General features: G+C 36.1%; 2 protein-coding genes across 2 annotated transcripts in view; both read right to left on the reverse strand.

The window, feature by feature from the left end:
* Positions 1-723: 723 nt before the first annotated feature.
* On the reverse strand, positions 724-2,216 carry LOC149137609 (uncharacterized). Its single transcript, XM_089343983.1, has one exon. The coding sequence runs from the start codon at positions 2,214-2,216 to the stop codon at positions 987-989; it is 1,230 nt and encodes a 409-aa protein (XP_089200109.1). The 3' UTR covers positions 724-986.
* Positions 2,217-5,537: 3,321 nt separating this feature from the next.
* The window catches only part of LOC106882491 (toll-like receptor 4), a 12,928-nt gene continuing 3,105 nt past the window's right edge, over positions 5,538-15,360 (reverse strand). Inside the window, exons 2-3 of the mRNA XM_052965680.2 lie at positions 8,811-11,069; positions 5,538-6,160 (exon numbers count right to left, since the gene is read on the reverse strand). Coding sequence (XP_052821640.2) covers positions 5,926-6,160; positions 8,811-11,069 — 2,494 coding nt within the window. The 3' untranslated portion in view covers positions 5,538-5,925. The remainder of the gene's footprint in view (positions 6,161-8,810; positions 11,070-15,360) is intronic.

Consider the following 15,360-nt stretch of genomic DNA (forward strand, 5'->3'; position numbering starts at 1 on the left):
ATTGATAGAAAGCTGCAATTTACTATGTGACATCTAGAGACAAGTATAATCATACCTGTACAAGTTCCATTTCCTGCAATAACCAGAAGTGGGTCAGAGAAAATCTTTAATAAACACCCCTCGTATTCTGTGTAACACTAAAACCTGGATTTAATAACACACATGCACACACACATAAACAAACGTACACACTTACACAGACACACACACACGGACACGAACATACACGTACACACTCAAACACAGACACAGACATACATATACAGACGCGGGCTCGCACACACACAAACGCAGACTTTCCTTTGCACATTTTTGCACACACAAAATCCCTCGTGCACTCAAACATTTGTACATGTGTATTTTTAGTGTATACGAATGCATGTATGTGTGTGCTTATATATATATATATATATATATATATATATATATATATATATATATATATATATATATATATATATATATATATATATGTATATATACATATATATATGTATATATACATATATATATATATATATATATATATATATATATATATATATATATATATACATATATATATATATAAATACATATATATACACATATATATATATATATAAAAGATAATAAGAGTGAAAAAACTACAGAAGGCTTGTGTTACATGGTTAAAGTATATATTTAAATTATGTCAGAAAAATGTAAGAAAAATGTTATAAAAATGTTATAAAATCTTTTTGTTATATAAACATTGTATTTTGAGAAATAACCGGTTTCGTGTTGTCTTTTCAAATTTCTCTACTTCATTGTGTCGTGTTCGTTCCAGTCTGAGAAAGACGAGTTGTAGATAGGGGGAGGTAATTAGGGATTTCTTCCGGTATAGGGGAGATAATCGAAATCTAGGAGGTGGTAGAATTTGATTAATTTACCATGGTTTTGTTCTATATTCCCCCCCCCTTTTTTTCCCCCCTCAGTGGGGTGATGAATTTCCTTATTTAAATGTGTTAGCAATGGTTAAGTTTGGGTTTGTATTTTTGAATGAAAAAGGTTTCCTTATTTAATCTAATCTGTGTTGGTGTTTTAATGGCACATTGATAAAAAGGAAAGATTATAAATTGTGGTAGCATTTGTCTTGCGCATTTTTCAATATGATCACTAAAAGGTATCATTCGGTATTCTGGGTGTGCAATCTGCTGGCGGTGCAGAGTGCTTCTACGTCTGAGCGATAACCCTGTAGACCCTATGTAGTTCTCGTGGCAGCCCGAACATATTATTACATAAATAAGATTTTCTGAGGCACAAGTAAAGTTAGATTTAACTTTGAATTTGTGTCCCTCTTTGAAGAGGAATTCTGAACCTTCTAGAATGTTTGGGCATGTTGCACAATTTGGTCGACCACATTTGTTTACTTTCGCATTTGTTGTTTCGGAAAGTAATTTTGCCTTTGTGAGGATCTTTTTCAGTGATTTTGGTTGTTTGTGGCTTTTGATGATTTTGTGTGTGTGTAAAATTTCCTTCAATTTGGGGTCCTTATGTAGCATTGGTATGTTTTGGGTGATGATGGTGAAGGCTTCTTTGTTTCTGGGGTTGTATGTGGATATGTACGGTAGTATTTTCGGGGAATGTGTGTTGCTGTGTTTAACTTTTCTTAAGTTTTCTATGTTAATTTGTGATGCACGTCTGATTCCTTCCTCTATGAGTTGAACTGGGTAGTGTCTGTCAATTAGTGTGTTTTTGAGTTCTTGTAGTCTGTAGTCTCTAGTATTTTCTTCTGACACTATTGTGCATATTCTTCTTGCAAGGTTGAAGGGGATGTTTGTCTTGGTGTGTCTTGGGTGGCATGAATCAAATAGTAGATATTGTTTGGCGTCTGTGGTTTTGTAAAATATGTCCGTTTCTATTTTTAGGTTTACTTTTTTAATTAGTATATCCAAGAATGGGAGCTCCTTTTGGTTGTACTCCATTGTGAACTGTATGTTTGGGTTGACACTGTTCAGTAGACTTTTGAATTTCAAGAGTTCATCTGTGTTTTCATTCCAGAGTATGAAACAGTCGTCCAGGAACCTTTTCCAATTTTCTTTTATGTATTGGGAAAGGGTGTTTCCAAAGGTGGATAAAGATTCCTGGTATATTATTATTTCCAAGTAACCCATTGTTAGGTTCGCAATGACTGGAGCTGCCCTAGTACCCATAGCAATTCCGGATTTTTGCCGGTAGAAAGTATTGTTAAACATGAAGTGGTTGTTTCGTAAGATGAATTCAACCGATTTAGTAATGAATTCTTTACTGATCCTGTTTGGGATTTCTTTCGGGAATTGATCCAGCCAGAATTGAATTGCCTCAAGTCCATAATTATGAGGTATACTGGTGTATAAATTAATCACGTCAAATGAGACCATGATTGTTTCTTCCTTTACTTCCTTTGGGAGGTGATTTAGCATATCCAAGTCATCTCTGATATAGCTATTTATGTGTTTAAGGAAGGGTTTTAGGAGGATGTCCATAAATAGACTTAGTCTGTGTGTTTCACAGGCTGGGCCAGCTATGATGGGTCGCAGTTTTAGATCCCCCGGGTTTGGTGTATGTATGTATGTCTTTGGTGATTTTTTGATGGTTTCATTTATGATCTGGCTTTTGTGTATTTTTGGCAGACCATAGAAAAGGCTGGGCTTGCATTTGAAGTTTGTTAGAAAATCAATCTCCTTGGTTGTCAGTTCATTTCCATGTGTTTTAATTAGTGAGGACAGGGTTTTCATTATTTTTTGTGGGGTGTAGTTTGTGACTATTTCATAGTTTTGGTTGTCATCCAGCATGGAGATTATTAGGTTTTTATAGTGTAATGTGTCCATTATTACTACTGCACTTCCTTTATCTGCTTCCTTAATCGTAATATCTTCATCATTTTGGAGTTCTATTAGTTCCTTCCATTGTGTAGTGTTAAAGTTTGAGTTTACTCTCTGTTTATGCATGGTGTGGTAAGGGAAGTTCTCGATGTGGTTGCAGAATTCATCTAGATTTTTATTTTTACCTTTGTGTGGGATGTGCTCACTTTTGTTTCTGACTAGTGAGTCATCTTCAGTGTTGTGATTGGTAAATGCTTCTGTGAGTCTTAATTTTCTACAGAATTCTGTTATACTGTCCTTCACTTCATTTTGGTTGGCTCTGCGTGGAGTTGGGTTAGGGTTAGGGTTTTAGGGTTGGGTTAGGGTTATGGTTATGAGTATTTTGGAAAAATACTCATAACCCTAACCCTAACCCTAACCCTAACTCTAAAACCCGAACCCTAACCCTAACCCTAACCCTAACTCTAAAACCCGAACCCTAACCCTAAAACCCTAAAGCTAAAACAAGTACAAACGCACGAACGATGTCATAAATAACAGTACCGCCGATAGTTGTTGTTGACAAACAACAGCACTAATTTTATTCAGGGGAAAAGATCCCATTACACCGTCACAACGTGTTGTTTACATTCCACAGCAGTAATTGTTTTCACTTCAACAGACGTCAGTGATTGGTTGAAATTACTGAAATACGACAATTTTAACACGAAATAACTTTAAAAAGATAAAATTTTCTCAATAACAGTAAGAGCAAAAGATGTTTTATATGACACATTCTACCAGTGTCCCAAGTTTGAAAGTGTTTCGTTAGAAAACAAATGGTGTCCGCCAAATCAGAAAGATCCACATTATGCTAGAAATAAGCATTATAAGGTTTCTTTTTATATAAAATTAGTGTACTCTTATGGTTTAGATTGTTTTATGTATTCTTCTTCTCTTACTGAACCCTTAAATCCTTTTCTATATTTCAATATTTTAATAGATAAATTTTGCTAAGTTTAGATGCACATTTTTCCCGTACTTTTTTCCTGTACTTTTAATTCTCACACTTAGATCTCAATGTGACCTCCTTTGGTCTCCATTTTAGGCCGCTTTTAGTTAATAATCATAATATGCTAAGTCACCACTGACCTTCCTCTTTTTGGTTATCATCTCGTCTCTACATATCATTATCTTGCTAGCATCTTCTGAGACATATTCTTTTATGTAGGTATGACTGATTTTATGGTCATGGCGAAATAGGGGTAGGTAAGCGTATCTGACATTAATTAATTTATCACCAACAAGAACTGAACTGTCGATTCCTAATGGTTTTAATTCTAAGGGTATGTAGACTACTTGCTGCATCAGGTCTTTCGAATGTGATAAGGATAGAGATGGATGTAGATATATCACCATTCCTCTTTCTTGACCACCATTATTTCCTTCTGCCACTCAAAATTATAGTAGGCTTTAGGTATTTTCTCCCTAAATTCATACTGCTATAATAATAGCAAAAAAGAAGCAATGTATTTTAGTCTCTAATACTGATGAAAAATTTGCTAAAAAATTATAATGGATTTCCTATATGTTGGAAATCTATATGATCGTACGCATCCGATGAGTACGGTTTATTTCAAATTGATGTAATGTTTGCATTGATCGATTAAATGGAACCGCTTGAAGCGGCCGTAATGCACTGATACCTGGACATTCTTGTTTTACTTATTTGCTTACGCACACGCGCACACACACACACACACACACACACACACACACACACACACACACACACAAGTAAATATGAGAGCTATAGTATTTAAAAAAAATATTATCGCTGGTATATATAAAATAGATACGTATATATTTTATAAAATGAAATTGAAATGTACCGATAGGCTCTGTCTGAGTTGTAAGAGAAAGGGTGAGGGGTATTGAGATAAGTGGATTGTGTTAGATGTTTGGGGATTTTACGCCAGCTGCTCGTTCAGATAAACACGTTCTTCTGTCCATGACATAGTACCATATATAACACCAGGAAACGCTGTTGGTTTGCTGGTGATATCATTAATGATTAGTACGGTGAGTTTTGATTCTTATAATCAGAATTCGACTGATATCTATTGAATTATAATGGAATTAAATCTTGCATAATGTCGTTTCGGGGTATTAGGAATACATGTTCATAAACCACTTAGGGATTTTGCAATTCCGAAAAAGTATAGGGTAACATTTTAGAAGCATTTTCTGAGAATTCTAGATATACTGAAAGACACATGTTTTTGAATTATAAAACCATTAGTCTCGCTTACACCTGGAAACTGACCATTGCCCCTGTTTGAAGTAAAAGCTTTGCAATTTAGGCCGCTGAGACATCTGTAATAAGGGCCACTGTAATTTTGGTAGAATGATGTTTTTCTCTTCTGAAAATAAAGGTTTCTTCGGGACATGCTTTCAACTCATCAGCAGATGTAACTATTGTGGTGACAAGCAGAGTTTGCCTGAATTTACCAGGAATCATTTCAGGTGCGACCAAGAGACTCACATGAATGTCTGTAAAACATTCTGCTCGAGAATCTAGAGTGATGTTATACCATGGATATTATATAAGTTCTGTCTATTTCAACAGATTATAAAAGATTTCTGATTTATTGATAAAAATCAATGAGCTGTTTCAAATATATGATTCTTATTTCTCAGAAGTCGCAGAGGGCGAAACATTGCAAAAACGGATTTCTCGATTCAAAATATATTATAGAAAGAAAAGAACGATGGCACATACTACAGATTACATAATGATCGGCAAAATATTGATATTGAAAATAAACAAATGACTGCGAGTAGTTACAAAGAAACATGTTTTTTGTTAATGTAAGTTAAAAGTTATTATGAATATTTACTGAAAGTAATAGCAACTTACTATAAAGAAATCTCTCTCTCTCTCCCTCTCCTTTCTCTCCCCCCTCTCTCTCTCTCACACACACACACACATGCACACACACACATGCACACACACAAATTTATAATTTTGATGAGTATGTGCAAAGGAGAATATTAGAAAATGTTCTTTCGGTGACACCGATATAAAATTGAAATATAATTCAAATCGATCACACTATTATTAACCTTCTTGTATAGATTTTTTAAGATTATTCCAGAAAACATCACTTGTTGGGTTCGTCGTCGGAAAACATATATAACTCTGCATTTTGATTTGATGCTGTAATTGCAAAGGTAGAATGTCTACAGAGAGTTCTTCGAGCATTATGACAATTACCAAATCTCTTTCAGCGTGAACACATTCCATTTTAGCCATGTTATATTCAAACATACACCACTCACTTGACAAAAAGCTCCTGAAATTAAACGTAATTATACATTGATATTATAACTTAATATATACATTAACAAATATCAAAATTTACTGGTAAAAACTAGAGGAGAGATGAAGACATGGGTGGGAAGAAGAAAGATTGAGAGGGAAAGAGGGTGGAAGTTATAATAATAATTATTATTATAAGGCGGTGTGCTGGCAGGATCATTATCACGCCGGGAAAGATGCTTAGCGGCATTTCGTCCGTCTTTACCTTCTGAGTTCAAATTCTTATTTCTTTATTGCCCACAAGGGGCTACACATAGAAGGAACAAACAAGGACAGACAAAGGGATTAAGTCGATTACATCGACCCCAGTGCGTAACTGGTACTTAATTTATAGACCCCGAAAGGATGAAAAGCAAAGTCGACCTCGGCGGAATTTGAACTCAGAACGTAACGGCAGACGAAATACTGCTAAGCATTTCGCCCGGCGGGCTAACGTTTCTGCTAGCTCGCCGCCTTATTTTTTTTCTCTCTTTTTAAATAAAAAAAAAATTTTTTATTGTGACAGAGCAAACAATGAAGATCCCAAACTGGGAATACCCAGTTCTGGATGGAGTAAAAAGATATAGGCTGAAAAATTCCCCAGCACGACACAAAAGAATATTTGCACAATGAGGTGAAAATCAGTTGATGGCAGCAAAGGCAAAGCGGTGGATAATTATCCGCCTATCACTTGCCTTTTTCCCTTAATATAATGTAATAATCGGGACCGCTGCTGCTACATTGAAAACTGCTTGTCACCAGCGGAATCAATGGAGCAGGAGGTGTCACGTATAGGTATCCCATTATTCCTTGTCCCGCAGTTATCGCCCTTTGATGATGACGTCATAGCCGCCATCTTGTCACTGCCATCGATTACATGGAGAATATTTCCTTCATCCGGTTTATATAAATAGACATGACCAAAGCTGTCTCGTCATTATGCCACCGCCAAAGAAGCGGAAAGGATCCGACGACGAAGAGCCTTCCATGTCTAAGATACCATTCAGAAAGAAGAAAAAGTTATCTAAACCTGTCAATCGAACTTTACCAGGATACGACATTTTAGGACCCGGGACAGATCGCGAAAAAAAAAAAAGAAATACTACCCAGCAAAAAGCGAACTAGATCAAGTCACGAAAGAGCACGATCTAGCCTATGGAAACCCAGACGTTGATACTTGGGAAGTAGATAAACAATCCATTGGTAAAGCAATTGCACCAGGTCCAACTGGAATACTCGCATGTGCAGCAATCGCTGCAAAACATTGCGCAGGACTTGACTCCTACTTTCGTCCTACTCCTACTGACACTACTGATTTTGACGAAAATATGGCGGCTATGGATACTAGCGAAGAAACACCTAAGCAAGATGGAGGAGGTGGATGGCAGGGATTCCGCTTAGGTGACGAGCCGGACATCCCCATCCCAACAGGCCCTTTCAAAAGAACAGTCACGTTCACTCGAAAATATCACAATTGCATAAAAACCAATGACATGATTTCAGCGCAAGGAGAATTCGAAAGATTAGATTTCGATTCTACTGTCACTACAGGACCCACCAACTTCAACAAAGCCTACGCACCAGGTTCCTGCAAATCGACAGACTACATCGTACCATACTACCTAACGACATGGGTGAAACCAATCGAATGGGAATGCATGCTATGACCTGCCACGTCGTACAGAGTGAAGGAGTGCGGATTCAAAATCAAAAATATCACGTGTTTTCAGAATGGTTAATCAGCAAAAACGAAGACCAGTTCATAAACAACCCACTTCCATACTTTCAAATTTATATCGACAGAGGCAAATATATCGGATACAACAATTTACGCGGGATTAGCCAGATACCAAACTCTGGATTTCAAAATTGTTTCCCGACAACAGTCGAGCAACTCATACTATCAACATATGACTATCATTATGTTGCAAGCGTAGCATATTTAGAAGATATGGGCGTCGACTTTTCAAGTAGTACAGGCACAATACCCATGTACAAGCTACACGATTGGAGAGAAATGCACGATGTGCAAGAACTACGACAGAGAGATTCATTCGTCCATAAATGGACAAACCACTCCCTTCTGAAAACGCCTCTCACAAATACAGAATGAGAGGCGTTCAAATTCTGTCGAGGTCGTCTTTACCTTTCATCCTTTCGCGGTCGATAAAATATGTGCTCAATGTAATCGACTCATCTCCTCCCCGCAAATTGCTGACTTTATGGGAAAATTTGAAACCATCTTCCTTTGTGTCTCCGTCTATACCGCTAAATTAGATGTCCTATAAATAGATATTAATAGAAAACACAAGACTAACAAACTGAAATAAGTTGATGTAATAAGAGAAATACTAGCATTTGAGGTTTGTGCTGCAGTATGACCACAGTCAAAATATTAAAGCCAATAAAAGGGTAAAAATATAAAACTCAATTTAAAGAAAATCTAAATTTTCTGTTTGAGAGCAAATGATTTACTTAAACACTTCAAGCAAGTGTAGGGATTGACGGTTTAAATTTCTTTAAAAAATGGCTAAAATTTATCAAAACGTAAGGAAGCTTTGTTCATAGGCGAAAATAAGAGGAAAAAAAATTCGAAATGAGATTAATGCATTTTAACGGAATACTAATGAACTGTAAATATTTACCTGCTAAGTAAAATAAGACATTTTCGACTGGACTGGATAGCAGACAATATATTTTCAGCAATCTGTTTACCTGCGGGAAAATCTCGATGATGGATATTCAGTTTAAACGTATCCTTTTCTTCAAGTTCTGGAATTAGATATTCAAAAACACAACCTCGATCTTCTTCTGCATAAGATACAAAAGCGTCATAAAGATATTCTCCAGTTTGTATTCTCTGATATGCGTATCGTTCTCGGATCATGTAATACAAATATCGTAGTTTCCATCTAAAATGGTAAACAAGAGCTCCGAAAGAAAAGCAACCCAGAAGCACAATAAGACATGCTACAGTGATAATTATACCGATAAATGATGAACAACTGTGGTTAAGATAGGTTATAATCAAAGGAAGCCGGCTGTCTGTCAACTTCCACACTGTTCCGTTAGGATGAGTACATTTCGAGTACATTATTTTCAAATGTGCTGAATTGCGTACTTTGTGCAGCCAAGTGAGAAATCTAATTTGCGCACAACCACATTTCAAATTATTGCTTTGTATGTTGACAGTGAGTTTATGGTATTCAGATATCTTTTCAATAGCATTAAAAGTGTTTTCTGACAGTTCCTGTAAAATGTTTTTAGATAAATCTAAATATGATAAATTTAACATATGACTAATCTTTACATCAAACGATTCCAATAAATTGATGTGTAAATTTAAGATTCTGAGATTTTTCAGCTGTAACAAACTGTTGTTTGATAAATATCGAATGTGGTTATTTGAAAGATATAATTCTTCGAGGTTGGTTAAATTTAGAAAAGCTTTACTGAAACCTTCTTCGGCAACTTGCCCTGAAATTCCTATTGCGTTATTTTCGATATTCAAAAGTCGCAGACCAGTGAAAAATGTGAAGAATTCGTTACTGATATTATTGCATTGATTGTGACTTAAATCCAGAATTTGTAATTGTTCTAAGCCTCGGACTGGGCCACTCCATGGACAAAATAAATTATTCGTTGCATTAATTAATCTTATTGCATTTGCATCTCTTATATGGAATGGTGGTATGGGAAATTGATAGTGGCAACCTTGTAGTAAGAGTGTTTTAAGAGATTTGGAGATTGTAAAACTGTAAGTAATATCCCTATTGAATAATTTATAACGAAATAATGGAAGGTTTTTATGTGATAATGTCGTACTAATGTCGATTAATTTAATGTTGGATAAAGTCTTGATTTCAAACAAATATTTTCCATATGTTAATATATTATTTTTCAAATATGCGTATTCCAATGTTTTGGGTAAAGAAGAAATAAAATTGGGCTCTATATATTCTAGTCTGTTATAGTTAAACTCAAATCTTTTCAGTGATGTATAATTTAGATAAAATGCTTCTCTCGCATATAAGGGCATTCCAAGGATATTCCTAACATTGATATTATTGAGGGCAAGATATTCAAGATAATAAGTGGTGTGAAAATTTTTGAAGAAACTATTGTATCCCAAGCGAAAATTATTATATGAAACATCAAGAACTCTTAGATTATTGAAACGTTGAAATATACGTGTACTAGCTGAATGTATTTTAGAGTAACTGAGATTCAAGAAGGCAACATATGGCGTATTCAGAAATATAACGTCAGTGAGGTGATTTATTTCTGAACTGTTCCGCTCTGTAGCAAAGCTAATATACTTTAACTTTGACAGTTTTAGATATCCCACTCCAAATACAGACTTTGAAGTCCCTGTTATATATAAATATTCCAGTGAAATTAAATGAGAAATAGTTTTATCGATATAGGTTGTAGACTGTTTTAAGAGGTTACCTCGTATTTTCAGAATTTTCACTCTTGTTAAATTTCGGAAAAGTTTTATAGGAAAGGAACAATATCTGATAGATAGTCTGTTGTGCTCTAACGAGAGTTCTCTCAAAGACCACAAACCTTGAAAGGTGGTCGGTTGTAAATATTCAAGGAGATTATCGTCAATTTTCAGCACCTCTAATAAATTCAAATGTCTCAAACTATCCGCTGAAATACTTTTAATACGATTTCGACTTAAATCTATTGACGTAACATTCTTTGGAAAAGTATCAGGTATTTGAGTTAGATTTTGGTCTGTACAGATTACAGTACAGCGGTTGAAAATAATCTCAGTACAGTTGCAAACATCAGGGCAGTCTGTTCGACAATTTGCAGTCACTTTAATAAATGTTTTCATGAAGTAAGCAAAAACCATAATGAATATTCTCTTCATTGTCATATAGATATTTTCATACCTATAATAAAAGAAATATAAATAGTTTTAGCTTGGCAATATTTAGTAAAATCTATGATAGCTCAAAGTCTGATGATATATGAACATGATAAGACGGAAAGAAAGATATCTTACAAGTGATACGGGGAAAACTAAAAAGCGGAAAAATATTTGTTGTTAGTCTTAAGCGAGCTGTAATTGAAAATAGGTAATTTTTAAAGTCATATAAAATATGAAATAATGAACGCAAGTGTTTTAATGAGTTAAGGTATGGATATATTCTTATATTCAGTGTAGTTTATTCACTTCATTATAATTTATCAATTAGCATTTATTCATCATTTTGTACACGTTTACTAGTAATACGACTATATAGAGAAATTAAACGTTGGAGAACTAGAATCATTTCATGGTATCCTTTCACGGAGTAAACTATTTACTTTATTCTAGCAATCATAAAAATGGTTATAAAATACTCATTTCATTGAAATCATCGGCGAGTAGAGTTTTATGGCCTTTCATATAAACAGAGACGTCTACTGTCAGAATTTCGACGTAAATTTGCGTCATTACATATCTTTTGAATTTCCGCTGTTCTAAACATCATTTTATCGCATCGAGCACATACGAGGTGGTATCAAAACTTTCCCACACTAGTTATCTATCTATCTATCTATCTATCTATCTATCTATCTATCTATCTATCTATCTATCTATCTATCTATCTATCTATACATATATACATATATAACACAAGATGTGAGTCTGTCTGTGTGTTTGTCATGTCGTTAAAACTCGAGATTCATACAACCAATTTAATGGAATTTTACACATGCATTACATTGGGTTCATGGCGAGTTATGGGCCAAAGAAATTTTCAACTTCTTACCTGGGCACAGGAGTGGCTGTGTGATAAGTAGCTTGCTTACCAACTACATGGTTCCGGGTTCAGTCCCGGGCAAGTGTCTTCTACTGTAGCATCAGGCCGATCAAAGCCTTGTGAGTGGATTTGGTAAACAGAAACTGAAAGAAGCCCGTCATACATGTGCATATATATATATATATATATATATATATATATATATATATATATATATATATATATATATATATATATATATATATATATGTGCGTGTATACGTTTGTGTGAGTGTGTTTGTCCCCCCCCACCATCGCTTGACAACCGATGCTGGTGTGTTTACGTCCCCGTTACTTAGCGGTTCGGCAAAAAGTGGCCGATAGAATAAGTACTAGGCTTACAAAGAATAAGTCCTGGTGTCGATTTGCTCGACTAAAGGCGGTGCTCCAGCATGGCCGCAGTCAAATGACTGAAGCAAGTAAATGAGTAAATGAGTAATGCGGGCCGAGGGGCAGATAAATCGCATTTTTAAACATTTTCCCAGCGTTAAGGCTCGTAACTCGAAGAGTATCCAGTCGCTTTCCTCCAAATTTGCAACAAACATTAATCAGGGTCCTCGAATTGCTGTTAACTAAAAAAAAAATTTCTGTCGCTGACTTTGCCCCCCACCACAACAAATGCAGATTAATCAGATTTGAGTATACTACACTGGGCTTTATCTTTGTTTTAGGCCATTTTCCGACGATAAAATATTGACAGTACTTATGCATCATAAGTAGCGTATAATATTTCATGAAAACGTGTTTGTCCAATTTGGCAGCGAGAATGAGAACATTAACATTTCTGTCGGCACCCTGTTGATGCTTCATGTTAACATCACGCGCACCACCGAGCCATGTGCGTGCGTGTGCGGCTGGGTAAAGGCGCAACACACCCATTCATCCATTCTCCAGAATTGCCCTGTTGATGTTTCACGTTTCCAGTCCTGCGCAACGAAGCATGGCCCGGCAGTATGTCTTTTTTCTATGTTATCCGTATCTAAACTAAATAATGCATAATGTTCATACAAAAAAACAAACAAAAAACTGCTGTTGTGACTCACAGCCATTTGAGTTTGACCGCGTTTCCACTTCCGGAAGCTACACTCATCACCTGCAAATAGTCCCCCCACCCCGTGTTCCCTACCTCGTTTAGTCGGACGAGTAAATACAGAGTGTCCCAGATTTAATGATGATTTGCGTGAAATCGGATGCATTTTTTTAAAACTCACTTTTATTTACGTTTATTATGTTTAATATCTATTAAAAGTGTATAAATTTTGAATTTTGTTTATAATTTTATTTTCATTCCTGTTGGACCCCTCTTATTTGTCCATGACAGTTTTTTTTCAATTTGGCAGCAATCATTTCCTTTACCTCCATCCCCAAGATGAAGCAATCGTTTAGCTGAGCGTAAAGAACACGTTTAACTAGCAGTGCAGGAGCTAACTCCTGAAATGCTTCAAAATGTGTTTCACAACGCTAAGGAGAGATTTGGAGTATGCAGACATACAGACATGCTGAAAACTTTTAATAAAAGTTTGACGTAAGATTTATAAATTTATTTGTTTTGGTAATAAACATAAAATTTGTCAGATTTTAAAAAAGAATTGCTTAATTTCACTGAAACAGATAGTTAATTCTGGAGCACTCTGTCTGGCGTAGCGTTGTTAGTTGTTGCGTTGCTCGAGTAAATATTCCCATCTTTTTGTTAAGCATATTGTATCAATGAGTATAGTATCCAAAATGTATCTCTCTTTTATAGGCGGCGCTGTGTGGTTGAGAAGCTTGCTTTCCAGCCATGTCACCTTGGGTTCAGTCCCGCTGTGCGGCACGTTGGGCAATTCTCTTTCATTACAGCTCCGTGCCGATAAAAGCCTTGTGTATTATATAATTGCCATTACTGTATTGATATGTAAAATGACACATACAGCTCACTTATTGTCATATAATAAACAAACAGAAGTTCGTGTATAAAACTGATCTTTTTCAACCTCAATTATTACATGTTTTTTTCTTATACAATACACACATACAGGAGGATTAAGTCTATGAATATAACAACACTTTGAGGAAGAGTAAAAGTAATTACCCGATCAACGACCGGTATTACTGCTAGTGTTTAATAAAATTCAACTTATTTACCTAAGTTTTAACACAATCCCTTTCGAAATAGTTACCTGGCCTGGCAATACACAGGCCCCTGCGTTCCTGCCACTTTTGTAATCCGGCCGTAAGTGAGTTGAGGACCTCCTGCAATTCGCTCTGAATCCCGCTAACAGTGTTAAAACGGCGAGCTTTGAGCTGCATTTTCATCTTGATTGAAATCTGCAAGTGCTAAATCTGTCGAATAGGGCTGGTGGTGCAGAAGGGACACCATGTTGTTTTTGAGAACTTCACGAGTGAGAATGAGGTGCATTGTCGCTATGTTGAATGCAATTCTTCGCTCTCCACCGATCCGGTCGTTTTCTTCGCATGTCCTCCCTCAAACGCTTCACGACGTCACAATATAACACTCGATTGATGGTCTCTCCTTGAAGAACGAATTCACGTTACCGCGGATGTCAAAAAATACGACGAGCATGCTCTCGATTCATGTGGCTGTGTCGCGCCTTCTACGGTCGTGGAGATGAAGAGTTCTCATTATGACGACTGCTGCTTCGTTTCAGGGTCGTACCCGTAGACTCAACTCTCGTCACCGTTGATGATCCTCGACATGAAAGATGAGTCATCTGCGGCATGCTGATGGAGATCTTTTCAGACTTCGACACGATGTTCTTCTCGGTGTTCAGTAGACGGCAGACAAACTTGGCTGAGACACGTCGCATGTTCAATTAAAACACGGAGATTACCTGCACGGACCCATACGACAGACCAACAACATCAGCAATGTCCTTGATTTCCTCCAACGATCCTCATGCACAAGCTGATGAATTTTCTCCACATTTCCGGGGGTGATGCTCGTGGCAAGTCATCCAGATCGCTCGTCGTCCTCCAGGGACGTATCGGATTTCGCTTATGATTTCAGTACACTTTTTCCCTTCACCATATTGGCTGTCGTATTTGACTTGCACCATTATAAAATACTTCCAGATTATATTACTTTATTACCTTTCGTACACAGCATCTATCTATCTATCTATCTATCTATCTATCTATCTATCTATCTATCTATCTATCTGTCTGTCTGTCTGTCTGTCCGTTCGCCCGTCTGTCCGTCTGTGTGTCTGTCTGTCTATCAATTTATCTACGCGTATATGTTATATAGCATATTATATATCATATACATATTTACATATATATATGTTTATACATACATACATACATACATATATATATATATATTTATATATACTTATATATACTTATCTCTCTCTCTCTCTCTCTCTCTCTCTCTCTCTCTCTCTCTCTCTCT

This window comes from Octopus bimaculoides, chromosome 1 (assembly GCF_046866305.1).
Source record: "Octopus bimaculoides isolate indiv1 chromosome 1, ASM4686630v1, whole genome shotgun sequence".
NCBI classification, from domain to species: domain Eukaryota; kingdom Metazoa; phylum Mollusca; class Cephalopoda; order Octopoda; family Octopodidae; genus Octopus; species Octopus bimaculoides.

Bases quoted from the DNA above. Each gene is read 5' to 3' on its own strand.
- LOC149137609 (XM_089343983.1), bottom strand. From the start codon at position 2,216: ATGTTTAACAATACTTTCTACCGGCAAAAATCCGGAATTGCTATGGGT.